The following is a 25,462-nucleotide window of genomic DNA, read 5'->3' as shown; positions in this document are numbered from 1 at the left end:
ACTCTCCACGGATTGATCCGCAAGCAAGACCCTGTTCGAAACCGGGAACCCGTGAATTCCCCATGGTCATCGCTTTTCGTTCCTCTGCTAGTAAGTTAGCCTAGCTCCAGACAACTGCGAGAAGCGACCCCAGTTCAGACCTCACTTGCCCTGGTCGGACAAGACTCTTCGACACAACCACGAAGAAACTCGGAAGCTATCTAGGTACGATGCCCCACGACTCGGCGTCGGGCAGGTGCTTTGCTTGCTTTGCTTGCTTTGCTTGCTTTGCTTGCTTGCTTACTTTCGGACCATGGGCATGGGTTACCTAAGTAGAGGGAGACGCTTACTAGTATGCATAGTAGTGCTTTCGCTCCCCCCAAACAACGCCTCCCCGACCACCCCCGGGAGCAGAAAAAAAAACACACAGCACCCTCGCACGCGGCAAGCAGCATCGATAAAACCTGGGCTGGCCGCTGCAAAAACTGGTGTCACGTAGATCGGACCCCGTATCTATCGCTACCCTCTCTCTCCCCTACCTACTTTCAAACATACACACACATTCGTTGTAAAGTGGGAAGTGGAAAGGAAAAGCGCCCTCCCTCCTTCTGCGCCAAGCTGCCTTCGATTCCTTTACATTAAGCACATATCTCGCTCCCGCTCCCGACCCCCGACTCTCCTTTGCAAACATTGCACTTCTCGACCGACTCGAACTCGACCAACTCGACTCGTGTGAGCAGCACCCCAACTCAGATCTTCACATCGCATACACGAACCGAACCCAACCCGGCGTGTCATCATGGCCGAAGCAACAGCCACCGGCACCGACACCGGCACCAGCACGGACATCGTGCGCAAGTCAATGGATAAGAAACATCTGGCACTGCACGACCCGGAGCTGTCGTCCATCGATGTGGACGCCGCTAAACTGGCAGGTTAGAATTGCCCTTTCCCTTTCGTTGCGTCCCCTGTCTGCTTCTGCCGTGAGTCGTGCCACACCAAGGAACCCATTTGGCCCGTGAGATCTTTGATCTTTGATCGTCGTCGTGATAAGATTTCTCCGGGGGGTTGGGGGCGGCGGCGGCGGTGGGGGCACGTGCGGGGCGTCATCGCATCGCAGAGGGAGATCGATATTGCGCATGGGTGTGCGCGATCCGGCAGGGACTTGTTGCTGACCGAGCGCCATTTCGGTTCGCCGTGTAGAAATGGGCTACAGCCAGGAACTGGAGAGAAACTTCAGCAAATGGTCGCTTCTCGGTATCTGCTTCGCCCTGACCAACTCGTGGTTCGGAATCTCGGCGTCGCTGGTCACCGGTATCAGCTCCGGCGGCCCGATCGTCACCGTCTACGGTATCATCATCGTCACGCTTATTAACGGTTGTGTGGCCGTCTCGCTCGCCGAGTTGATCTCGGCGTTCCCGAACTCCGGTGGTCAGTACTTCTGGGCCAGTGTTTTGGCCCCGGCTGAGTGGTCGAACGTGCTGGCCTACTACACCGGCTTCATCGGTTATGCCGGCAGCATCTTCACCTGTGCCAGTGTGGCTGTGTCCATCGGTACCTCATTGATGGGAATGATCCAGATCAACAACCCGGAATTGTAAGAACCGACTTGTTTTGTGAGCGGACGACGAATGAGGGTAATGGACGGCTAACGGGGGAATTCAGGACGATCGAGAGATGGATGGTGTTCATCGCCTATCAGCTTTTCAACTTTGTCGCATACCTCTTCAACTGCTATGGAAAGACCCTGCCGGCTGTCGGAAACTTTTTCCTCTACGTGTCACTCGTTTCGTTTGTTACCATCACCATCACGGTGCTGGCTAAGGCGTCGCCGAAGCGGGAGCCCAAGTTCGTGTTCGCCAACTTTGTCAACAACACCGGATGGGAGTCTGGCGGTATCGCCTTCATCGTCGGATTGATCAACCCCAACTGGTCCTTCTCGTGCCTGGATTCCGCCACTCATCTGGCCGAAGAAGTCCCCAAGCCCGAGCGCAACATACCCTTTGCCATCATGGGCACCATCGCCATAGGCTTCGTCACCTCATTCTCCTACGCGATCGCCATGTTCTTCTCCATGCAGGACCTCGACGAGCTGGTCAACACTCCCACCTGGACCCCGATCATGGCGCTCTACCTCCAAGCCACCAACTCGATCCGCCTCACCACCTTCCTCGAGTTCCTCATCTGCTTCACCGGACTCGGTTGCCAGATCGCATGCCACACCTGGCAGGCGCGCCTCTGCTGGTCCTTCGCGCGCGACCGCGGCCTCCCCGGCTCCCGGTACTGGGCGCAAGTCCACCCGAAGATGGGAATTCCCTTTTACGCGCACACCATGTCCTGCGTCGTCGTCGGCATCTTGGGGCTGTTGTACATAGGATCTACAACTGCCTTCAACAGCATGGTGACAGCGTGCATTGTGCTGCTGTACATCTCGTACAGCATTCCGGTGATCCTGCTGCTGAAGAAGGGCCGCAACAACATCAAACACGGCCCGTTCTGGCTCGGCGGCTTCGGCCACTTCTGTAACTACGTCCTCCTCATCTGGACCGCCTTTACGCTCGTCATGTACTCGTTCCCGTACGCGAAGCCCGTGACCGCCGGCAGCATGAACTACGTCTCGGTCGTGTACGCCGTCACGTTCGCCATCATTGCGATCTACTGGGTCGCCCGTGGAAAGAGGACGTTCCGCAGCAGGGAGGAGCGCGAGGGCGTCGCGAGTACCATTCCTGTACCGCTATAGATTCAAGGATTACTGGATTACTGGGGTGCTTTTGGCGTTGCAGTGGCGGTTCATTTTTTCCTTTTTTCTTTTTCCTTTTTTCTTTTTCTTGCCACGACTTGACTTGACTGCTTTGAACGATCTGACTTGACTGGACTGAACTTGACTTTGCTTTTGCTGTAATGTACATATAATTATACCTCCCCCTTAGCACACGGTTACTTAACTTGATTGGACTGGACTGAGGTCTGGGCGGTGGTGGGCCGGCTTTGTTTGTTTCTGTATTATTTTTTGATCTTGTAGGTTGGCTCGATGGATGAAGTCATGAACTTGTAGTTGTAGTAGCTGTTGTAGTTTGGCGGGTGGCTGCGTTGGGTTTTCATTCAACATGTGAATGCCGCACGCAGAAATCGAAAGGTCGCTATCATACATCATATCATACACGCTTCCCCCTGGGTTCAAAACGTCTTATTAAAAAACCTCCAAACCTTCTTCGCGGCCTCCTTCCCCACAAGCTTCGCGATGTCCGCCTCGTCCATATTGCTGAGCTCAGTGAGATTCTCGACATCCTGCATGACGAGCCTAGCGTTCTTACCGCTGATGCCCGGGATGACGCGCAGCATCTCCTGCGGCGCATTGTTATAGCTACTATTTGGGTCCTCGCCGGCCTCGAGCCCGACGACGACCGCCGCGTCCACGTCCGGCTCTGGATGGCCGCTCTTGAGCTCCGCAAATATCTCCGCGGTCTGGTGCGGACTGCTGCTCCAGATAAACGACATCCTCGGGAACGCGATGGTTAGCAGGACAAGCTTGGCCTGGATATCGTCGCCCCCCGGCGCGGCGGTGGAGGAGGAGGAGGTATCTGCGCCCGCAAACGGCTCCAGGCTGAACGATTGGTCTTTCTCGAACTCGATTAGTACCATCGGCTGCGCGTAGGATGCGCTCATCGCCTCGCACTGCGTGTATAGCCGCCCGTTGCGGAAGGAGGCGATCAGGTCCTTGATCGACTTGCGCTCCACGCAGATCGTGGGCGTCAGGATGTAGTCGCCCACCGTGAGCGTGACGGGGACTGGTGAGGTGCCGCGCGCGTCCAGCAGTGAGGGCAGCGACGAGCGGAATTCCCGGATGTCCACGATTACCCGTGGTGGTTCGGCTGTGGCCGAGAGTTTGCCCCCGCCCCCGAGTCGCGTGTTGGTTATTGTCCGCAGGAGCTCAGCTTGGTCGATGTCGGTGTGGGCGTCGGTGGTCAGGGTTACGGCCATGGACTACATATGGAGGTCAGTGGGTGCGACTACTGGGGATAGGGTGGAGACGTACGCCTTTCTCTTTGATCAGTTTGGAGAAGGCGTCCTTCTCCCGTCGTACGGCGCTCAGGAATCGCTGCTCCTCCACCGAGTCACCGTAGTAGAGGAAATAGACCTTTACCTGGCGGTCATTGTGGGAGCTTCGATACACCTGTCCACGCCATATCAGTCACCATTCGTCACCAGTCACCACTCGTCACCCGTCACCCATCGCCAACCAGCCATAATACTAACCTCAACCCGCCGTACAAACGCCGTGTCGGGATTATACATGACTATCCACCTGGGTCGCAGCTCCTCAAGCAGTCGATCATCCATATCCCCACTGAACGGGTGGACAACCACCAGATTCTTCAGCTCGAAGAGCTCATAGAAGTCCTCCATGTGTTCCAACGGATCGACGGCAATCTCCTGTTTCGCCGCCGCCTCCTCTTCAGTCGGTTGGAGACTCTGCCACAGCGCTGCCACATTGACAGCCTGTTCATCCGAGGGCTGTGCACCCGCCGTAGCTTTAGAAGAAGAGCCGACATTCCCACTACCGCGCATTCGCCGGCGTTTATTGGCTGGTGCTCTCCCGCGGAAACTCTGGGGCTCCTGCATCCGTTTCTGCATCTGCGCACCCCCAGTACCCCCCCCGCCGGTGCCTCGGTTCATCTCGTTATACGCCGCCTTGAACTTCGAAAGATCCTGTTTCCACGCTAGATACCCGCGGAGTCTCCGCCGCATCATGTAGTTTGCTGAATGCGTGACCCTCCCGCCCTCTTTCTCCTCCCCATCATCGTCCTCCGCATCGTCCTCCCCATCCTCCTCATCCTCGACTGGCCGATTGACAGTCTGCAGGTACTCCCTCAGCTGGCGACACTCCTTTGCGTCCGAGCACATGACGAGCACAGTCCCGTTGGTCCCATGATCAAGCTGCGGATTCATTACCGCCTCGCGCTCGATCTCATCGAGGATCCCCGAAAGCGTCGCCCACTTCGGCAGCTCCTCAAGCACCGGGTGTAATGTGGCGGGGATTGTTGCTCCACTACCCCCATTCTTCGGCAGAGTGCCCACATACGCCCTTCTTTTCGCGGTTTCAAAGATCGTCTGCGCAGCGTCGAGGTACAGCCACGGGGACTGGTTCATCCTCCCCATTCCCATGCTTGTGGCGCCCGAGCTCTGCGTAGCCAGGATGCCTTCGAGATACTGGTGGAAGCTCACGGCGTCGTACGTCACCAGGTACGAAAGCATATCCCTTAGCTCCTTGAGGTCGCCCACGATCTGCCTCGTCTTCCAGCTCACCCTGTGCCAGACGGGATCCAGCTGGCGGCGCAGCGTGACATCGAACGCACGGTGCAGCGCCGCCTCCACGTTCCAGTCCTCCATATCTATCTCGCGGGAGTTCCCGCCCTTGCGCAGCTCCGACAGCGAGGACTCGATGCACTGCAGGATTGCGTTCTGGATATCCAGCATGGCCGGGCTGAGCGGGACGTCGAGCTCGATTACCTCCGCGGTCTTGCTCTCGAGCGACTCGGCGACGGCAACGTGGAAGCGCGGGTACAGCGTCGGCGTGCGCAGGTGCAGGTTCTTGAGCATCGTCGACAGCGGAGAGAAGCCGGACGCGAACCCCGATGGGTTGTCCGAGAACGCCTTGATGAACCCGGACTTGTTCTTGCGGCGGTACACGCGGAGGATAAACGCCTCGAGGGAGGTCGCAGTCACCCTACGTTCGGGCTGTCAGCTGCCTGCCTGGCTGCCACTCCCCCCCCCCCCCCCCCCCCACCGTCAGATCTGCTGCAACCTACCGGTCCGCGTGCAACACCACCACCCCCGTAATCCTATCCGACGGAATATTATCTGCCCCTCCTTATCAGCCCCCTCCCGCACCCCGCATCCCCCACCCCCTCGCCATCCCTTGCCATACTCACCGGTCAACAAATCCACCACCAGTATCCTACTAGTAACCGCCATGACTCCCCCCCTTTCATAAGTCTTCCTCCTCCCGGCCACACCCATAGCCTCAGTATTGATTACTCTCAACCCCTTTGCGCAGCCCACCCCGCCCGTCTCGGCCATCGCCTCGCCAACCCAGTCGGTCTCATCCTCGCTCGCGTTGACGAGCAGCACCAGGTTCTCGCCCGCGACGTCGTACGCGTGCAGCAGGTTCGTGACTATGCGCAGCAGGCCCAGGCCGCGCGCAAGGATCAGGAGCGCGTCGGATGTGAGCAGTGATGTGAAGAGTTCTTGCTGGTAGGGCTGAGTGGTAACTAGGTCAGTGATGAGTCGACAGGCGGAGGAGGGGGAGGGGGAAGTACCAGTGGGAGGGAGATTTTCACGGCTGGTGAAGATGCGGGTGCTGGCTCTAAGGCCGATGTGGTGGTCGAGGCCATTAGAGTGTCGTGTACGATGCGCTCCTCAGAGCGCAGCTTGACGCGTAGAGTTGTAATATCTACCTGGAGCTTGCTTGCTGGAAACGTGACGTCGCGGGCCGCCAAGAAAGAGCTGCCGGCCCGACTCCCGAGTCACCCACCCGGCGGCGGAGCAATGATGTACCGTATTCCACATGTTTGTGATCCATCCAGCCTATTTTGTAAATGCCTCCAAATGATATGTAATAAAGCGAACATAAACACAGAGCCAACGAACGATATATACGGGTGGTGATACCAAGCTCTTAAGAAGGGCTCAACTTGGAGAGCGAAAAGGAAAGAACATAGAGAAAGAAAGAAGAAAAGGCCCCCCAAAACGCCAGTAAAATTGCAGTGCAGACTCCAACTGAAGCTCCCATCCCCATCCCCATCCCCATCGCCCAAAAGATACAAGAAAACCTCCTCCCTCGCCTCGCCTCGCCCAGCCAAAATAATCAATCCGTGGAATGATTTCTCAGTGTCCGGTTCTCTCCATCTTCACTTTCCGACGACTCTTGCCATGCATCTCCATCCCTCGGTTCCGTCCGCTCGTCGACGGTAGATGGTGGTGCCGCAACTGAATTATTGGACGACGTCTGGTCGATATTCCCCCAGCCGGCACTACTGGTGGGCGAGAACCCGGGCAGTCCCAACTTTCCACCGCCACCGATGCCGCCGCCGCCGCCACCACCGCCGCTCTTACTATGGCTCGGCCCTGGATGATTAGCGGTGAATCCGCCGGAAAAGATGCTATTCGCATCTTCATCGTCATAATCTTCAAAGTCCCCATTCTGGCTCAGCGCCGCACTCAAGCTCTGATACTTCCCCTCGGTCGCGGTGTTCCCACTGGTGCCGGAGATGGATCCGGCGCGGGAAAGCGCGCCGTGTGGGCTAGGCAGGATACTCTCCGTTGGGAGGATCGAGAATATCTCACCGTTGTCGCCCGGATTGTTGCCGTAGCCGGTATTGAAGGGGTCTGCGGCGCGGGTCATCAACTCCTCGAGACCCCCGGACGAGTCCCAGCCCTTCTGTGCGATCTTCTCGAACACCTCGATTTCGGCGCGGACGACGAGTGCGGAGTAGTCGAGGATCTTGAGTGAGGTCTCCTGGGAGAGGTCCAGCGCCGTTCGGTAGTGGCCGTATTTGAGGTTCTCCAACTCGTCGATCTGATACGTTAGATCCACAAGAGCACTTCGGAACGCGGACAGATCTATCCCCTCCAAGTCAGCCAGCCGCCGGAAAAGCCAACTCACACAGCGTAAACCGTGCACACATACTCCTCTTCTTCTGCCGCGCAAGCTTAAGATGTTGCTGCTCCCTCTTCCTGAGCTCGCGACTCTTAGCCTCAGCTTCCTTCTTGTACCGATCCTCATTCTCGGCATTCTTCTCCTTGTAGCTATCCAGCTCGTGCAGCAGCGGCACCTCAAAGCCTCGATACACACTTTCCGAGAGGATGTGCATATTGCTGGCGACGAGGTACTGCAGCCCCCCAGCACCCATCATTCCGTCTGCATTATCGCCCGCGCCCTTACCTATGTACCCCACACATCAGCAACCCTCCTCCTTCTCCTGCTGCTGCCCCTCAGCGTAACCAAACGGGAACCTACATCTCGCGCAAATTTCCAGCGCCGCGCCGAACGCGGATGCGGACTGGGCGAGGACGGCGAGTGCCTTCCGGTAAGCCTTCGCCGCGTCCGCGAGCATCTCGTACGCCGAAATCGACGCTTTGACATCCGTCTGCGTCAGGAAGTGTCCCGGCAGCGGCGGCAGCGGCGGCGCAGGAAGGTTTATCGACCCCCCCGCGGGGAAGCTGGTCGACGCGAAGGACCGTGGCGGCGATGGCGGGATCGGCGGTAGGAACGCTGCGTGCACTGCGTGCGGACTCGACGGTAAGGGCGAGGGGGAGGGGGTGGAGGTCATCGTGATGAGGAGCTGTGCGGGAAGAGGGAGGTGGTGTCCTGGGCCCGCTGGAGCTGTGGTTTTTGGGCGTGTCTGGAGTGTCGCGCCGAAGGCAGGGAACGTATGTATGTAACGGCGTCGGCGTCGGCAACTAACAGACCCCCGGTTTAGATATGGGTTTATTTTTAAATTTCAATTCTCTTCATAAAGACGTCGACATGCAAATAAAAACACGAAGAGAGCGAGCGAGAGTCGGTGGATGGTGGTGGTGGTGGATGGTGGTGGTGGATGGTCGACGGTGGAGGGAGAAGTGAAGGTGGACACTGGACTGGACAGAAGTGCAGGCGGGAATGGCAGTGGTGGTGCTTCTGCGGCCTGCCTGCCTGTCTGTCATGGGGAAAAAGCAACGCGGTTTCATGACCGGCTACATGTCTGGTGCGACAGCGAGCATGCCCCTCCCATCATACGCAAGCTTCACAAGTACATATGAGTACTCTACGGTGAGTCTATGACCTCGTAACGAGACCATGGGGTGCTGTATATACCGTGTAGTAGTCACTTTCACTTATGCACATCCGCATGTGCTTATCGCGCTTCTTTCTGCACGCTCTGTTTCCGGTCTTCAACAGAATTCAGCACGGGCGCTGGTAGATAGGGCGAGTGCTTATCTTCGTGTCTTTCGTTTAGATAACGAAGATCTTATCGCATCCCGTCGCACGAGATCTCACCCGGTCACTGTATGCAAAAAACGAGATGGAAAGCGATGAAGGCTCCCACGCGAAGGCACAATCGATGGAAGGAGCAATGAGTAAAAGCAGCCATGGTATATTTCTCATCTCTACGCACCCAACAAAAGAAACATATCGAACATTGCAGTAGCCGTAGCCGTAGTATTTCCACCCAAACCCATCCCGAACCCGCTCAGCCAGAGAAAAGTATACAAAAAACACAAACTCCGCTTACACCCGTCCCGAACACAAGTGAACAAATCGCGAGACAGAAAGAAAAAGAAAGAAAAAAAAGAGGCCACACATTAAGAGTTTTGAAAAGGAAAATGAAATTCGTCAAGTGGTGGTTGTTGTGAGTTGGTGGTCATCATCATCTACGGTGCGCGAGCGAAGTAGGCAGGCAGTAGTAGACAGTAGACAGACATGTCATGTCGACCCCGGATTATATGGCCCGCGTGGTTCTACCATGGTGGCTGGTACGGTTCGACATTCTGGAGCGACGGGAACCGGCGCGGCCGCAGGTCAGGAACGAAATGATGATGTTCAGAACATTGGTGATTCCTGCGAGGGTTTGTCAGTAAGAATGAGGGAGGAAGGGAAGTAGCAGAAGGAGTGCGAACCGTTGATGATGGCCTTGAGGATACCGGCAATGCCGTTGATGATGGCGCTGAGAGCGTTTCCGATGGCACGGAAGACGGACTTGATCTATTTGGTTGTTAGTAGGAGTAATGCGAGAGGCCGGCGACGACAGAGAAGGAGAAGCATACGCAAGAGACGACGGCGCCCATTGTGAATTGAATTTGGTGGTTGGTGGTGGTAGTTTTGGTTGGTGGTGGTAGTTTTGGTTGGTGGTGGTAGTTTTGGTTGGTGGTGGTGGTTTTGGTTGGTGGAGGAGGTGTTGTTTGTTGGTTGGAAGATGTTGTAGTGTAGTGTTGTGGTGTGAGTGGGTGGTTTTGATTGTTGATGTGGATGTTGAAAGACGGGGTGGAACGAAAGAATATAAAGGAAGTTCTGCCCTCACCTCGCAATGACGTCCGGGTCGAATCCTGGAAGCCGCTTTCAAAGTTGGTGATCCCTTCCTTGCTTTGGCTACCGCGTGGTTGCACAAAGTTTCTTTGAAGCGCAGGGAGCAGCTCGAAGGATGAGGTAGCGATGACGTCAGGTAGCAAGCGCAAGCAGGCGATTGGCGGTCCCTGGAATAAAAGTAGAGTGTGCACTCTATCCATCACATGGGAGATTCGAGCACCCACCCTCCCATCGTCAAGCGACGTCTGCTGTGACCGACCCCCATCACCGTGCAGCAAAGAAAAAAAGATTCTTGCGAGACATCATGATACGTCCAGTCGGTATGTGACGTACCTACATGCCGAGGCCGGCGCGAATCGAGATTGTACCTGCGGGCACTCGACCCGTCGAGCAAATAGTCCTGTCTGGACGACGCGCGACTGCTGTCGCACCTTCGAGCAGAAGCTGGATGATAAGGGAACCACTCTGCCCCGTAAATTGCAACGGCCATAGATTGCGCCGAAGATCTTGGATACTGTAATTACAGACGGCTGCACATGCAGAGCGCTCTACCTGAAAATCTATCTCGCGATGCTGGAGACTGTCACGGATACCGGTATCCAGCTGTAGGTATTCAACCGAGCTTTCCTCTAGAGTACGCCACGGGTCCTACAGTGTAAGCCACGGGTTCCCGCGCGGCGGCGAACTATCGTAGCACATTGCACTGAGGTCGTTTTGACTCCAAAGTTGTGACGGTGCGCTAGACAAAGAGGGGCTAAGTGAGCACCGAAACTGGGTTGCCGACCAGCTGCCCGGTGGTACATACCGGTACCGTCGTTAGAGAACCCACTCCCCGCAGACCACAGTCTTATCCACCACAACCACACCAGGAGCCAGAGCCTTCGACTCACTCACTCACTCACTCTCCGGACACTTCGGAACCTGCCAATATACGCGATTTGCCATCCACCGTGAAGTGAGCGGTCGCCTCCGCCAAAGATCCGCCAAAGATCCACCGAACCTGACATCGGAGGGCAAACGCAAACGCAACGTCGCCGCCAGGCAAGTTAGCCCGTGTATGTAAGTACTCTAGTGTTCGGACCGGCTGGTGATCTTTCGCTCGCTCGCGCGTTCGCACGGCCCTGGCGCCTGTCTCAGAAGTCTAAAGTCTAAAGTCTGACTTCGTCAGTGCCCATGGTAAATCATGATTCAGAAGATCTTGAGACGAGTGAGGGGGGCTTTGGGACTTTGGGGAAAGCTGAGAGGCGTTGAATCGGTAAGCGAATTGTCTAGCTACATACACTCAGACAGCGCTACGATTACTGTACACGTCTCGCCACCATCACCAACACCATCACCAAACCAAACCAGTCGTTCAACACAAGCACGACGCTTGAGGTTAGGATTCGGGTACAAGTACAAAGTTAATCGTTAATCGAAGTGAAGCTACTCCAATAACTCCCAACTCCCAACTCCAAAGAAGAAGGAGAAGAAGAAAAACAAAAGAAGTAGCGAGTGATACCAAGTGACGCTCGACCGCCCTTCCTCCACATGAACTGCTGCCCGAGTCCGACCCTTATGGTATCCTCTCCGCGAGCGCCTCTCGACATGTCCGTTTCTCAGTTTCTTAGTACTGAGGGATGCTGTTTGAGGAATCTCGCGGTCTCGTTGAACACCACGCTTGCCGTGTACCTACCGGTATGTACTCTAGGTGGTAGTGAGATCACCTTACCTTACCGTGCTCACCAGCTCTGTGGTCTGGAGGAAATCCTAAGTTCCCAACACGTCACGCCATCCTCCCCACATTATTGACGACTGCCTTTTCTCTCCCCCAGAGTAGACGGAGCGCTAGTCTCGCTCGACCCTTGCCAAGAAAGTATAGCGTGCTCAGCCTCGCTTACGCTAAATTCTATTGAATATTTTTTTCTGTGCAAGGGTCTGGAAGGAAAAGTAGACGTCCTCAAACCTTGCTGGGTGACCTGGCCGGTTAGGTGATTAGGCATTTCTATTGGTTTGGGGATCTTTCAGGTTCCCGGCACCGCTAATTCCTCCAGCTCAGAAAAAGTCGTCTGGGTGACTTCAGGAACTCTAGCTCGCCTCTAGCTCGCCTTTAGTTCGCCGTGAAGGGTAGGTGGGTTGTGAGTAGTTTCAGGGATCGAGAACTAGACTCTGATATTCTCCATCCTGTAAAGAATGCCTCATGTATCTACAAGAAAATTTGTGCTCCAGTTGCTCGACTTCAACATCCACGCGCAAACGACAGTCGACTCCATTTTCGAACCTGATGATGGCGAAGTGGATGTGCAACTCAGCACGCGGCGGAGTGTTACGCCCAGCAAGCTGGCGACATACCTCCTCATACACACGGAAATACATTAGTATTAGTACAGATACCATTGGCCTTAAACTATTGGTAGTTACCCAGGAAGCATTGCAAGAGTCAATCAACTCCCACAGTTGGAGTCATTAAAGTAATGACTCTAGTCACCGAGCAGGATTGACTCTAGTCACCGAGCAGGATTGACTCTAGTCAGCGGGTAGGAGGATGGGTGGTGTAGAAAGCGCTTAGAAGTCAGGGATGTACCCTGGATGTACTCGAAGCTACTCACCTGGCCAGCCAGTCCCGCAGGGCAAGGTCCTCAAACCCGGATTTCATGGCTGGACATTGTTATTGGTCAATCTGTCTTGATGGGTTTCCGGCTGGCTAGATCACCCGGCAAGGCTTGAGGACCTCTAGTCCTCTTTAGACTATACATTCAAATTCCCCGATAACCCCAAACCCCGAGACCACCCCCAAACGACCCCTAAACGCAACCCCCGACGCCCAAACACGACTTCAGAAAAAAAAAATTGACTACATCGCGAGAACAAAACACCACCTCAGACATTTTATCATTAAATCCCGTGAACAAAACACCACCTCAGAAATCTTTACAACTAAATCGCGTGAACCAAGCACCGCTTCAGACATTTTATGACTAAATCCCGAGATCCAACCTGTCTGGCAGCTGTCTGAGAATTGCAAAGGCATCTCTGCGTTAGTCTGGATGTGTGTGCTTGTAGCACACCGAAGGCGCACCGGAGGAGTGGAGCGCGGACACGCACCTTGCACCTTATCGGGCCGTAACCAGCCAGGGCGCGCCCAGCACAGACTGCGCTCTACTGATCTGTAATGCAGACTACCTACCAGTACCGGAGGCCTTTTACTGCTAGGCAACCGTACTGTCTGGTACCTACTGGACACGCAGTAACAGACTACCGCCGCGTATTACCTGCGTATTACCTGCGGCCGAGGCAGGCAGGATACGCTGGGCGGTACAGCTCCGGGACCATCAGTACTGCTCGGTAGACGGCGGTACTGCTCTCGCTGCATCGCCTGCACTGCTCGGTATACAGCAGTACAGCTCGGAAAAAGCAGTTTTGCTCGGTAAACAGCAGTACTGCTCGCGCCGCATTGCCAGTACTGCTCCTGATACTGCTCGGAAAATAGCAGTACTGCTTGGAAAATAGTAGTTTTGCTCTGGATACTACTCGGAAAACAGCAGTTTTGCTCGGAAAACAGCCGTACCGCTATCAATGCATCACCGCATCATCTGTACTGCTTCGGATACTGACGCATACTGGCTACAGCCGATGCGGGCACGGGATACTGGGCGTTACAGCTCCGGAACCATCAGTACTGCTCGGTAAAGAGCAGTACTGCTATCGTTGCATCGCCAGACGCAATAATGTCCCGTACTGGCTGGAGCCGCAACAGGCATGATACATTGAGCGTACGTCTCCTACACTGCACTACCATCAACATGTGTCCTCACTGCGGCCTGGCGCCCACAGCTACAGCGTGTACGTTCTAGTACCATCGGCGGTAAAGGCTTGACACGCCCTAACCTAGCCAGGACTGCAGCGAGGCGATCCTAAAGTTCCTAGTCACCACAGATGTTGGACGATGAGTCCCACCGCTCGGCGTTCAAGACAATCAAGATTCTCCGAGTCAAACTTCTGACCTAGCAGTGGCAGAGGCAGACCCCGTATTTCCCCTAGCAGGGCCGGAGAAAGTAGGAGGAAGAATGGCGGCAGCGGAAAGAGCGTCGAGGGCGGAAGAAACGAGAGCTAGGGAAGCTGTCTTAGAGCAGCTCACAGGAGGTTGGAAAGGGCGGGACTAGTACCTTCATTTAGTCTTCTTCTTTTTCGCTGTCTGTCTTTCTCTCTTTCCTTCTGTCTGCCTGCCGGGTTGTGCGGGGCTTGCGCCGGGAGAGTTGAGCGGCGATATTTGAACGGGAGGTTGAGTGCGGAGGTTTTACCCCCGGGAGGGGCTCGGCGGAGAGCACTGCTGTTCTCCGAGCAGCACTGATGGTTCCAGAGCGGCACTGATGGATCTGGAGCAGTACAGGCAGTGCGGTGATAACAGTACTGCTGTTTGCCGATCAGTATCCGAAGCAGTACAGATGATGCGGCGATGTGGCGAGAGCAGTACCGCTGTCTACCAAGCAAAACTGCTTTTTTCCGAGCAGTACTGCTGTTTACCGAGCAGAATCCGGAGCAGCATAGGCAATGCGGCGGGAGCAGTACTGATGTTTCCAGAGCAGTATCATCGAGTGTATCCTGCCTGCAGCGGCCGTAGCCAGTATAGACCTGAGTAGATCACGACGCCTACACCAAAGTGAGCCACCGCCGCAAGTCTAGCTAAGTCCGAGCCTGGCGGTCATCGGGAGTTAAGCTTTTTTCTCGCGAAGCGCGTAAAGATATTATTTGATGGTCGCGTTATTTTTCCGAGCTCAGTTGTTCATGGGTTTATGCAATTTTTCTGTTGTTCCTAACCTCCGAGGCCTGGCCGTCATCGGGAGGTTTGCGCTATTTTCTCCCAAAGCGAATCTCATGAGTTTTATGCATTTTTTCTGCTGTTCTACATTAATGGCTGGAAAACCTATTTGTTTTTTTTTGTTTTTTGGGCATCGGAAGTTTATTTGGGTGCTCGGGTTTTTAGAGTTCTGACTTTTCCTTCCAGACTCCCAGACACAACTTTGGCACGTATACAGGATCGATTATTTTGCGACACGTGACCTTTCAGCCACATTTTATCACGTGATGCCACTCTTACTTGTGGCTGAGAGTCAGTGAGACTAACGGAGCGCCACACGCTCTGGATGGGTGGTATGATACAGCCACGGTAGCGGCTTCGCAGGAAGCCTTTGGTTGCGTGGCTTTCGCGCTATGGTGTGGGGTGTGGTTGCTGGACAGGATTTGGTGGATTCGGTGGAGTTTCTACACAGGTATGTGATGGCTGCACCCCGTTACCAAGAGTAGGTATCGCTGCGCCACTGATGTGGCGGATGGGATTCTGAGACTCACGCTAGCGGGAAAGTAAGCTCGCTGCTCGCCATCAATACACGCATAACTAATGGAGTCGAGCACAGCAGAGAATAAGAACAAGAACAAGTATCATGTCAGCACGAGCAACGGCAATGGTACCGGTAGTTATTTTTTCCGGCGGAGCCTACCCCGCCGTCTCCAACCTTCAATCTTGGCTGTTGGCTGGGCTTTTGTGGCTTTTGTGGCTCGGTGCCTTGGGTAACCTGGAGTGAACGAGAGCAATCCCAAGTGGCGACATTGATAGGCATCAAGGTGGTCGGCTGAGCACCTACATACGATCCGCGTACCGTACTGTATGCCAGATCTGAGATCTGGGCGGGGCCGATCCAATGCCTATCCTATCCAGACCACAACCCCACAAACTTCCGCATTCCAGTCTCCGAGTGTCCTGGCCATCTTTATAGTGGGGGTGGGGGTGGGGGTAGAGGGCGAATGATGGCGAGGAGGAGGCAACAAGACCTTGAGCTCGGGATGGCCTCGGCTTCATCCTTTGCCGGTACCAAGTTAGAACTTCGGAGCCATCAGAAAGGGTTTTGAAGCTTTTGTACATAGAGGCTTCCAAATTACTCTACTCTACTCTGGAGTCTGGATGGTATGTTCACGGGGAATTCAGCTGGTGATCCTAGAGCTTGATAGGTTCAAAGAACGCCGTCTGAAGTAGGTAATTCAATATGAAGATACTTCGTAGCAGTACTGAACCTTATCCCCATATGTCACTCGCACTCGCCCTCTCCGGACCAGCCCTTCGATCCAAACGCCCTCCCAGTCTCTCACAATCTCTCATTCACCCACTCCAATTGCCACCAGCACCGCAAGTCAACAAGCCTCGCAGCAGGCCGCAGGAATCACATCCTCATCACATCTGCTTCACCAAGCTGGCCAGCCTACAGCCTACAGCCAGCCTACATCCAGCCTATATGCACACAGCTACACAGCGAACGAACGAACGACCGAAGAAAGTCCTTCAAGCAGCACACGGGAATATAATCGTAAAAGCAAATCAAAATCAAAGCACAAGCACGCGCACACGCAGCAAAACAAAAAATCGAAACACCCGACCGAAACACAACCAAAAACCATGAACAAAAGAAAGAAAGAAAGAGATTGATAATAAAAACCCGCATTCATATTAGATCGATCGATGCATCTACCACACCCTAGGCCTGCACGCACGTGTACATGATTGATGAAGATGATGATGCCCGATATCTAAGGGAGAGGAATACCCTCGTACTCGTTGTATCCCAACGCCAAGTTCATGTTCTGCAGACACTGGGTGGCAGCGCCCTTGAGGAGGTTGTCGATCGTGGCACAGATGACGACGCGCTTGCCCGAGGAATGGACTCCGAAGCCACCGATTTCCTAGGAAGTCACTCGGATTAGTCCCCACTCCTAGATTGGTATGATACATCTAGCGAAGAAAACTTACCACTCCGTGCTTGCCAGAGATGTTCTTGACCAATGGGGCCTCGCCCACAATCTTGATCAGACGCTCGCCGGCGTAGCGGTCCTGGAAGAGATTACGGATGTCACGCGAAGTCATCTGCTTGTTGAGCGGGATGTTTATCGTGTGGTGGATTCCCTGGAACCAGGCGGCGACGTGGGGGACGAAGCCGACCGAGACGCCGAGCTGGGCACCGATCTCGCGCTCGTGGATGTGGTCGGTCAACGAGTACGGCATCAGGTTATCACGGAGCTGCTCGGTGTCGTTCTTGGACGAAGGCTTAGTTCCGGCGCCGGAGTAGCCGGACACACCGAAGATCGATGGGTCGCCTCCGAGGTAGGGAACCAGCGGCGAGATGGCTAGCTGGGCAGCGGTGGCGTAGCATCCCGGGTTGGAGATGCGGGTGGCCTTAGCAAGCTTCGAACGCGTGACCAATTCTGATCACCAGTTAGTGGTGACTAATGAAAGTGAGCGAGATCATAGCATACCGGGCAGACCATAGGTCCAGTTCTCCTCGAATCTGTAGTCCGCGCTCAAATCGACAATCACGCTCTTTCCGCTTCCGACCTCGTCGACGGCGTCAACAAAGGGCTTGCAAACGCCGTTGGGCAACGCCATGACCCAGCAGTCGACCTCGTTGTTCTCCTCCATCCGTCGAATGTCCTCGACTCCAAGGTTCTGGTAGATGATGTCCTTGCTGGTATAGCCCTCAAGCTTCTTGCCCGCAAGTTCGCGGGACGAAACGTGGGTAAGATCAAAGTTGGGGTGCGAGTTCAGGAGACTGATCAACGCCTGGCCGGTGTATCCACGGGCACCAATGAGGGCAACCCTGGAAGGCTTTGTGTTGGAGGCATTGCCCTTGCCCATTGGGGGGTTCGGGTTGGTGGTGGCGAAGCCGCGGCGTCCGGAAACGTGAACCCGCTGGATCGACCCGCTGAGCCGGGGGCGTGCGGAAGTGGAAAATCCACGAGCCTGCTGTTTGATGCCGGTGACAGAGTTCGAGAAACCGCCAGCAGCAGCATCTCCGACGCGATCACCGATGATGGTGGTGACCTCCTCGGCAGACTCAGCGCCGTACCAGAACAGCACCTTGCCGCCGTGGGCGAAGCTACCCTGCGCCTTGTCGAAGTGCCATCCCAGGTTCTCGTCGCCTTGCTCAACGCTCCATACGAGCTTGGGGTAGTCCCGCTTGACGGCGTTGAAAACATTGTCCGCAACGTTGCCGAGCCATCCGGCCTTGGTGGATGTGAAGGTGTCCAACACGGCGGGTGCGGATCCTTCATTGGGGAAGACAACAGCCAGAACATCAAGCGGCTCATCGGCATACGCCTTGAAAGACTTGGACCCAAGGTCTGCAAGGTAGCGACCGCCATCGGCTTTGGCGCGGATCAACACATCCCTCAACTTATCCCTGTCGGAGAACTCCTTCAGACTGGTCTTCGCGGTGAGCTTGTGTCCTCTGCGAATCATAGTACCGGCTCCGGTATCCGTAAAGAGTTCCTTCTGGAGGTCATCGGTGTGGATGATAGCCACGCTGGAAGTACGGGGAAGGGTGTCCAAGAGCTCCTTGATCTCCCTAATCTTCAACCGGGTACCGTATCTGCACCACCACTGCGACATCAAGTGATCGTACTCCTCGTCCAAGTTGATAGTCGAGATCTTCTCATTGGTCTCCCCGTTGAACAGGCCACCCTTCTCCGACAGGTAGACGATCTTGAGCGGTTGCAGGGCACGAGCCAACTCTCCAGCCGCAACGTCGGCATTGACATTGAGCAGTTGACCTTCGGGGGTCTCGGCGGTAGACGTAAGAATGGGAAGACAGCCAGCCTGGATGGCAGCCTCGATGGGGTTCTTGTTGACCTTTCCGATTTTACCGACGAACTGGTACTTCTCACGGTCCAAGTAATCCGCCTCGAAGACACCACCAGTGATGGGTCTCGCACGCACGCCCATCTTCTCCAACGCCTCGACGAGCTTCAAGTTCTCATCCAGGAACAACTTTCTAGCAATGGCTAGCGTCTTTCCATCGGTGACGCGGATTCCCTCCTCGAACTGGGGCTCTACGCCAGCATCTTCCAGGAGCTTATTGAGCTGGGGGCCTGCCCCGTGGACAACGACTGGGTAAAGTCCGACATGGTTCAGGAACGCCAGGGAAGAGGCGAGAGATTCGAGCTGCTCGGTGATGATGGCACCGCCGACCTTGATGACGGCGAACTGCTGCGACTGCACCGACGTGAAGTGCGAGAGATACTGCTCGACCTCGCGCTTGGAGCCGATGTTGTTGAGGAGCTGGATCACCGTCGACCGGGTCGACAGCGGGCTGCTGTCTGCGGCGGAGGTCGAGGCGTACGCAGTGCTGCGTCGGAATGGGGTGGTGGTGGCGGCGACGGCGGCGACACTGGGTCTGCAGGAGCGGAGGCGGGCCGGTGTGGAGCGGAGGCTCCGGCCGGTGCAGCTGCGGAGGGCTGAAAGCATTGTCATATAACGGAGGAGGTTCGAGTGCACAGGGCAGATGAGTGAGTGGGACGATGAGAAGGGACAGACGGGAGGAAGTCCGTGAGAGCACTGATTGACCTAGGTAGCTAGTCAATCCGGGGCAAGAAATCAGATGGGCCCGGCAGAAGGCACGAGAATGAGGGGGAGGGAGGGTAGCAGGAAAAGCGGGCAGGAGCTGGAGGGCGGCGGGGCGGGGACGACAACGGGGAACGGGCCGGGCTGGTAGATCTCACCCCCAGTCAAGGTAGACGCAAACCGCAAGCTAAAAGCAGCCGGAGAACCGAAAGGGCCGCTCAATTCTGACACCTCCGAAGCAGCGGCAGTGGTGCTCTCTGAATCCCGAGAAGTGGTTGGATATCTCGAAGCAGTGTACGCGAATTGTTCGTACGATTATCTGTCTTCTCTGACTCTCGTGATCGTGACCGTGGATATCAGAATTTTCAACAGCAACGAAAAAAATGAATATCCGCGGACAGAGTGCAAGGTTTTGCAGGGATCTCTCAAAAAAATTCTGCCATGCGTTTCTCCACCCCACAAGTCCGACCGATCTGCGATGACGTGAAACCGAGCCCAGAGGGAAACAGACGACAAAGGGAATTATGACACCAAATCAAAGCTGTGGCGCGCTATGACATGAGTTCAAGGCCCGGGGAGGTCGCGGTTCTCATGAGGAGCTCCGACAGGTGGCAGGGTGCCCCGCGCGCGAGGGCGGGCCTATGGCCCGTGATGTAGGGACACCTGTATATATCTCCAGAGACACGATGGATAGACGGACAAAACAATACCACCCCATAAGAATACACAGCATTTCGCAAACATATCAATTGAAGCCCATGGCAGGTCGTTAGAGAAGAAACAAGACAAAAGAAAGAAAAAACACTTAACCTCATCAACTCCCCGCCCTCCCCCAACTGCTTCATCGTGAAAGTGGTCCTTTGCCGGGAAACCTGGCCGCGAGGCACATTGATCTACGATGCGCAGGCCGAGGAGACCGGAAGAGCAAAAGACGCCTTCACGCGGCAAAGCAGCCGTGCAATGGAACAAAAAGGAAAGTCATACGCAAAAAGAAAAACATCAAACATAAAAGGTACACCAGGGGAAACCCAGAAAGTTCACCGCTCCGCCTTCCCCACCATTATCTACCCCTCGATGCTACCAAAACAAGGCGTTGCGTGGTCTCGTGAATTGTTTTTGATGGGTTTAACAGTGTATACCCCTCCCTTCCCAGTTCACGGAACACTTTACTTGCCCGTCCTGTGGCCAACCAATATCAATACGGGGTGCTCGGTTTGGGGAAACGGAGGGCTACAGCCGACTTACGTGTGTAAAACCACCGGAACGATGATGATCACCAGCAGGATGATGATACCAACGGCTATCCACATGCGCATCTTCATGTCCTTCCACCACATCTGCTTTCGGACCCTGTTGGCGCCGCGACGGAATCCCTGGGCAGAGACAGCCAAGTTATCTGCAAGCGGAATGTTCAGCAACCATCTCGAAGAAAAAAAACCCGCACTCGCGAACAGGCGGCTGTAGCCGTACAACCGGTCCTCCTACGTACCGGTCTTGTCCTGGAGACTGTCGAGTCTGGCGCCGCGGTCCGCGACCTTGTTGATGTTCTCGCGCATAATACCGACGGTGTCATCAATTTGCTACATGATGGCGACGTTCCGCGTCAGCAAGGGTTCCTTCCAAAAATAAACTCCTCAGCGAGCTCAAGTTCTAATGGTGTTTCGAAGTCATGATGGCTGTGTTCTGCGCGGGCGGGCGCTATCTATCCTCAGCCCAGCCGCAACCTCACATGTTGCAACTGTGACGACGTAGCTTCACCGAGCGCAAAATTTCCACAGAGCAGATGATGAAGCTCTCTCGTGGTTGATCGTCGAAGTCGGCACGACGCCCATCGGTCGCTGTGTCGTAAAGTGACGAGCATAGATTGCGCGCCCGTAGCCGACGAGAGCAAAGGGGGCGAATAGCACATCGCAACCCGAGCAAACCCACACCCCCCTCCCCCCCTCTCCGCCATCATGACCTCGAAAAGCACAACCGGAAGCGACGGAAACAAAAGGTGGAGCGGAAACGAACCTGCTGAATAGCCGCAGTCCGCTGGTTGCCTGGCTGGCCCTGAGGGTTGCCAGCACCGGCGTTGCCGCTGGGAATGTACGGGTCGTAAGGCTGATCGGCCATTGTTTAGATTGGTACGCGAGGCGGTTTGGGATAAGTAGCGAAGGGGGTATAGAGGCGAAGAGTCGACGACGGTTCGGAGCCGTTAGATTCGTTCAGTCGTTACTTGGCGGAGGTGGTGGAGTGTTCGTGAGGGGGTTGTAGAAAGAGAAGCTGGCGGAGTGATTGTTGGTAGGTTTTGGGGGGGTGGGTGTGTCGATGAAGCAAGTAAGCACAGGCCAGGCAGGTGTGAGAGAGTTTGGGTGGAAGGTTGCGCTCGGTCACAGGGATTATTATGGCAACAGGAGATTAGGCAGGTTTGAGGTTTGAGGTCTTGTTCCAAACAACCTTTGAATGTATTCAAGTGAGAATGATATTCAAGTGAGCGGAAGAAGAGGAGGATGAAAGAGAAGAGGAAAAAGCAGAGTAGCAGATGGGCGGTTCGTTTGTTTTGAACTCAGTTCCGTTCAAGATGGTGGGCTGCCCTTCTACCTAAAGTAACACTGCTTCGGTGGAGCTGACGACTGCAATGCTTCCGGTATGTAGTGGCAGTGCTCGCTGATCACGTGGGCTAAGCCGGAGAAGTGGCTGTGGATGTAGCCAAGCCACTGACCAACGGCGGAGTGGAAGAACACGTGAGAATCATTCGTAGTGAGGCCAAGCGAGTACTCATCTACCTATTTATCCTGGAGATTCATCATGAAAGAACCCATAGCATCCGGCTTCGACTGCATTCGCTGTGCAAGAAGGCAGAAGGCGAGTCGTCATCACCGCACCTGTTTATTTCTCTTCTACCAGATGACATCAAAGTAACCAGACCTCTAACCGAGTAGCAGTGCCGTCCGTAAAACCGGGTGATGTATATCACAACATCGTCGAAGTCCCACCACACGAAGTCCCCAGCAGTTACTCGTACACCTAAGTCGGCGGTGGCAGGCGGCTCACTGTCCGCACAACCATAGGAGCTGCGCTTGTTCGCCGTTGCTGGGCCCCCTACATCCGCATTAATGGCCTCGTGATGCACGCTACTGTTCGGGATCCTTTTTCTGGATGAAAGAATCGACCCCTATTTGCGTAGCTGTCCCAAGCGACGGTGATGGGGATACTGGTGGCCTTTGTCACCTGTGGGAAGCCGGTTACTCTACATTCTCGAATACTCCCCACCGACCACCGAGATAACAGGTGTCGTCCGAGGAACGTGAACATCACTCGGCAGACACCGGCGCTAGTTAGGCCCGCAAAATCTGCTTGGAGGAGCCCGTGCTGGAGCGGTGAGTTGGGAGGAGATAGCGGGGCCGCGTGGGGCTACCCGATGCCGGAAGACCCGTCTGAGGCTGGGGAATACGGGACCGACCAGTGCCATCTCGGCAGAGCACAGGGCCACCAGTGCCAGGGGAGATCCCAAAACTTCGGATGGATCGACCGTCAAGCACACAGGGAGGGCGAGCATATTGTTTGGCACAATTCAAGCTCTCATCTCACGAGATAATATATCCCATGAGCTGAGTTTGTTCGTTTGTTTAATCACCTATCGCCTGTGACCTAGCCAGATCATGGCAATCCACGCCCCTCCATCCTATCCCTGGCCGAGTTTGAAAGCCAGGGGAATTACGAGTGATTCGTATTGACTATGTCCCAACAACAATCATTGGCCATGGTTTGCCGTTCGAGTGCGCCGATAGCCATGCCGATGGCGAAGCTGAGGGGAAGGAGAGTAACGGTGCAGAATAGTAACAGTTATATACTTCCAGAAAATCCACGAGGTCAGCGATCCACGTTGATCAAGCATCTTGAAAAGCGCCCACAAGCCGTTATCCCAAGTGCCACGGACTCGCACATCAACAGATGCAAGACCATCAATTCATCGCCATCCACCACGCCGTACCCGCAACCGCCGCCGAAACCACCGCGGTCAGTATCCACGCTCCAGCCTCATCCGCCATGGTGGCCTTCCAATGCACAGCCTCATCCGCGGCCGCTCCTCCCGCACCCGGACTTCCCCTATTCGCACCGGGGGAGACATGAGTGAGCGGGGGCTGCACGTGGAATATCAGGTTGCTCTGGATAGTTTCGAGCGCGGACAGCTGGTGGCCGACATCGCCGGTGCCATCCCATTCTCCGTCCAGCGTCCATTTCATCCCGCAGGTGTTGCCGTCTGTGTACCCCGACCAGTGCTTTGCCGCGGCGATGGCGCTGCTGCGCAGCTTGGACATGATGCGGTCGGTGAAGGGCGCCATCTTGGCGGCGAGGGCGAGGAAGCGCGACATATACGCCTGAGGACGTTAGTTGCTGGCGAGGGAGTGAGAATGAGCTGGTGAAACTGACCTTGAACGACTTTTGGTCGATGTCGCATACGCCCCACCGCTCGCACTGGGGCTCCCAGAGAACGCCGTCGATGCCGTAGTGGGGTTGCGCCTTGAAGAAGAAGTCTGTGGCGTTCAGGAAGCCGTCGACACGGTGCTTCCATTTCGACTCGCCGTTGGTCTGGTCACAAAATCAGCCAGGAACTTTGTCAAGATTGGGTGAGTGTGCCTTGCGTAGTTGTAGAGGTAGACAGAGCCCGATAACAGTATCCCAAGATTGTAACTCCAGCGGTTATCGTCGAGGCCTTCTCTATTGTCGGAGCAGTCCGTGGCGGTCTGGTGGTCATCGTGGACGTCCCAAGTTGTGGCGTTTATCAATTTGACATCCCCGAGCCAGTCGTACGTCTTCTCAGCCCAGACGGCATAGGGATCGTTTCCGGTATATCTAGCAAGCCTCACAGCGATATTGAAGAAGCATCCATTAGAAATTGTGTTTTTGTAGTTATATCCGTCTGCGATCGCGACTGTCTGCCAGCGGAGACCGCCACCACACGTCCTCGGGTCCCACCGTGTCGCCTGAGTGTTGAAGACAGCCTGGGCGAGTGCCAGCCACTGCGGCTTGTCGGCGGGGGTTGGCAAAGTTCCTCTCCGCGGCGGCCATGGCGGTCAATGCCCAGAAGCACTGGTCGTCGTTTCCCTAATGGTAGATTTCATTCATCAGCACCCGTAGTCAAGTTTCAACCAACTAGTTCCCGAGAAGCAAACCATTGTGTGCGATTGATTGGACGGCATGAAGTTCTGCTCTTCGCCGACCTGGCACCGGATGGCCTCGGAGACGACATCGTTGTACCCACTGTTGCCAGTGTAGTACCAGTAGTCAATCAAGCTTCCGAAGATTGCGCCGGACTCCCACTATGTTCTAGGTATCAGTATGTACCGTTCCCGAAGCGCATTCCGTGCAAGAGGAGGGTCGAACACGGACCCAGAAGATGGGCACGCCGAAGATTCCGGGGGTGCCACCGGTCCGATTGCCCGGATAATACTGCATCATCTTGTATGCTACTCTCTCCGAGACCATGAGACCGATTCTATGAGGAAATTGGATAGTTAGGAATGCAAGGCGGCGAGAAGTCAGTGATGAATGGTGATGCGGTGAGCTCACCCTTGTTGGTGGGGTCCAGGTCATACGCCGTCACTGCGAGCAGATGTAACATGGCCACGGTCAACCGCTCAATGGTGCGAAGGAACCGCATGTTGAGCAGTGTTTGTGGCGATGTTTGTGGGTTAAGGTGTGAGTATTGGTGATAATTGTAAGGACGGAATCGTTCGGATTCAGCCGCAACAGAAGAATGTGTGCGTGAAGCGAGCGACAAAGGGTCCAGAGAGCAAGCAGTGAAAGAGCGAATTGCTAGCCGTAAGACTTGTACTTTCCAGCAGAACCTATGTTGTTTTTGGCTCTGAGGCAACCTGTCGTCGAGGATGTGTTGAGGAAGTGTGAACCAAACAAAACCCCATGCATCGTATCGTTTCATGACATCATGGCTGTGTACTCCATTCGAGGTTGAAGGCTCCGTAGGATACAATTGTATGGATGAAGGGACATCCGCTCTGTGCCGCTCACCTTCAATTGATGGCTCGTGTAGGTCGTATATACGGTAC

The 25,462-nt window shown here is 55.1% G+C and overlaps 8 protein-coding genes across 8 annotated transcripts; 2 read left to right on the top strand and 6 right to left on the bottom strand.

Annotated features, from left to right (window-relative positions):
* Positions 1 to 606: 606 nt before the first annotated feature.
* BZA05DRAFT_124638 (amino acid/polyamine transporter I) lies at positions 607 to 2,820 on the top strand. The gene is made up of 3 exons (XM_051478727.1): positions 607 to 914; positions 1,183 to 1,576; positions 1,645 to 2,820. Exons 1-3 carry the CDS (start codon positions 779 to 781, stop codon positions 2,717 to 2,719), a joined length of 1,605 nt encoding a protein of 534 aa, XP_051337309.1. The 5' UTR covers positions 607 to 778; the 3' UTR covers positions 2,720 to 2,820.
* A 117-nt stretch (positions 2,821 to 2,937) lies between these two features.
* Positions 2,938 to 6,501, bottom strand: BZA05DRAFT_124621 (uncharacterized protein). Its single transcript, XM_051478726.1, has 6 exons — positions 6,300 to 6,501; positions 5,913 to 6,240; positions 5,790 to 5,841; positions 4,237 to 5,707; positions 4,016 to 4,153; positions 2,938 to 3,963 (listed from the first exon to the last, which is right to left on the bottom strand). The coding sequence occupies exons 1-6, from the start codon at positions 6,372 to 6,374 to the stop codon at positions 3,157 to 3,159; spliced, it is 2,871 nt and encodes a 956-aa protein (XP_051337308.1). The 5' UTR covers positions 6,375 to 6,501; the 3' UTR covers positions 2,938 to 3,156.
* A 346-nt stretch (positions 6,502 to 6,847) lies between these two features.
* Positions 6,848 to 8,312, bottom strand: BZA05DRAFT_426571 (uncharacterized protein; the record flags this gene model as incomplete). The annotated part of the gene is made up of 3 exons (XM_051486016.1): positions 6,848 to 7,602; positions 7,646 to 7,924; positions 8,000 to 8,312. The coding sequence occupies 3 exons, from the start codon at positions 8,310 to 8,312 to the stop codon at positions 6,848 to 6,850; spliced, it is 1,347 nt and encodes a 448-aa protein (XP_051337307.1).
* Positions 8,313 to 9,461: 1,149 nt separating this feature from the next.
* BZA05DRAFT_446981 (uncharacterized protein) lies at positions 9,462 to 9,807 on the bottom strand (the record flags this gene model as incomplete). The annotated part of the gene is made up of 3 exons (XM_051487125.1): positions 9,462 to 9,580; positions 9,640 to 9,724; positions 9,787 to 9,807. 3 exons carry the CDS (start codon positions 9,805 to 9,807, stop codon positions 9,462 to 9,464), a joined length of 225 nt encoding a protein of 74 aa, XP_051337306.1.
* Positions 9,808 to 14,002: 4,195 nt separating this feature from the next.
* Positions 14,003 to 14,532, top strand: BZA05DRAFT_405033 (uncharacterized protein). Its single transcript, XM_051484370.1, has 2 exons — positions 14,003 to 14,134; positions 14,191 to 14,532. The coding sequence occupies exons 1-2, from the start codon at positions 14,092 to 14,094 to the stop codon at positions 14,373 to 14,375; spliced, it is 228 nt and encodes a 75-aa protein (XP_051337305.1). The 5' UTR covers positions 14,003 to 14,091; the 3' UTR covers positions 14,376 to 14,532.
* A 2,071-nt stretch (positions 14,533 to 16,603) lies between these two features.
* Positions 16,604 to 19,313, bottom strand: BZA05DRAFT_340858 (Aspartate/glutamate/uridylate kinase; the record flags this gene model as incomplete). Its single annotated transcript, XM_051480985.1, has 3 exons — positions 16,604 to 16,756; positions 16,824 to 17,275; positions 17,327 to 19,313. The coding sequence occupies 3 exons, from the start codon at positions 19,311 to 19,313 to the stop codon at positions 16,604 to 16,606; spliced, it is 2,592 nt and encodes an 863-aa protein (XP_051337304.1).
* A 1,337-nt stretch (positions 19,314 to 20,650) lies between these two features.
* BZA05DRAFT_340800 (synaptobrevin-domain-containing protein) lies at positions 20,651 to 21,524 on the bottom strand (the record flags this gene model as incomplete). Its single annotated transcript, XM_051480980.1, has 3 exons — positions 20,651 to 20,805; positions 20,899 to 20,989; positions 21,423 to 21,524. The coding sequence occupies 3 exons, from the start codon at positions 21,522 to 21,524 to the stop codon at positions 20,651 to 20,653; spliced, it is 348 nt and encodes a 115-aa protein (XP_051337303.1).
* A 1,698-nt stretch (positions 21,525 to 23,222) lies between these two features.
* BZA05DRAFT_457552 (glycoside hydrolase) lies at positions 23,223 to 25,056 on the bottom strand (the record flags this gene model as incomplete). The annotated part of the gene is made up of 7 exons (XM_051487577.1): positions 23,223 to 23,773; positions 23,826 to 23,984; positions 24,038 to 24,379; positions 24,417 to 24,500; positions 24,569 to 24,715; positions 24,786 to 24,862; positions 24,966 to 25,056. 7 exons carry the CDS (start codon positions 25,054 to 25,056, stop codon positions 23,357 to 23,359), a joined length of 1,317 nt encoding a protein of 438 aa, XP_051337302.1. The 3' UTR covers positions 23,223 to 23,356.
* Between the last annotated feature and the right edge of the window lie 406 nt (positions 25,057 to 25,462).

This window comes from Tricharina praecox (assembly GCF_024521635.1).
Source record: "Tricharina praecox strain CBS 144465 chromosome Unknown BZA05scaffold_21, whole genome shotgun sequence".
NCBI classification, from domain to species: domain Eukaryota; kingdom Fungi; phylum Ascomycota; class Pezizomycetes; order Pezizales; family Pyronemataceae; genus Tricharina; species Tricharina praecox.
This window is presented reverse-complemented; position numbering and strand designations above follow the sequence as displayed.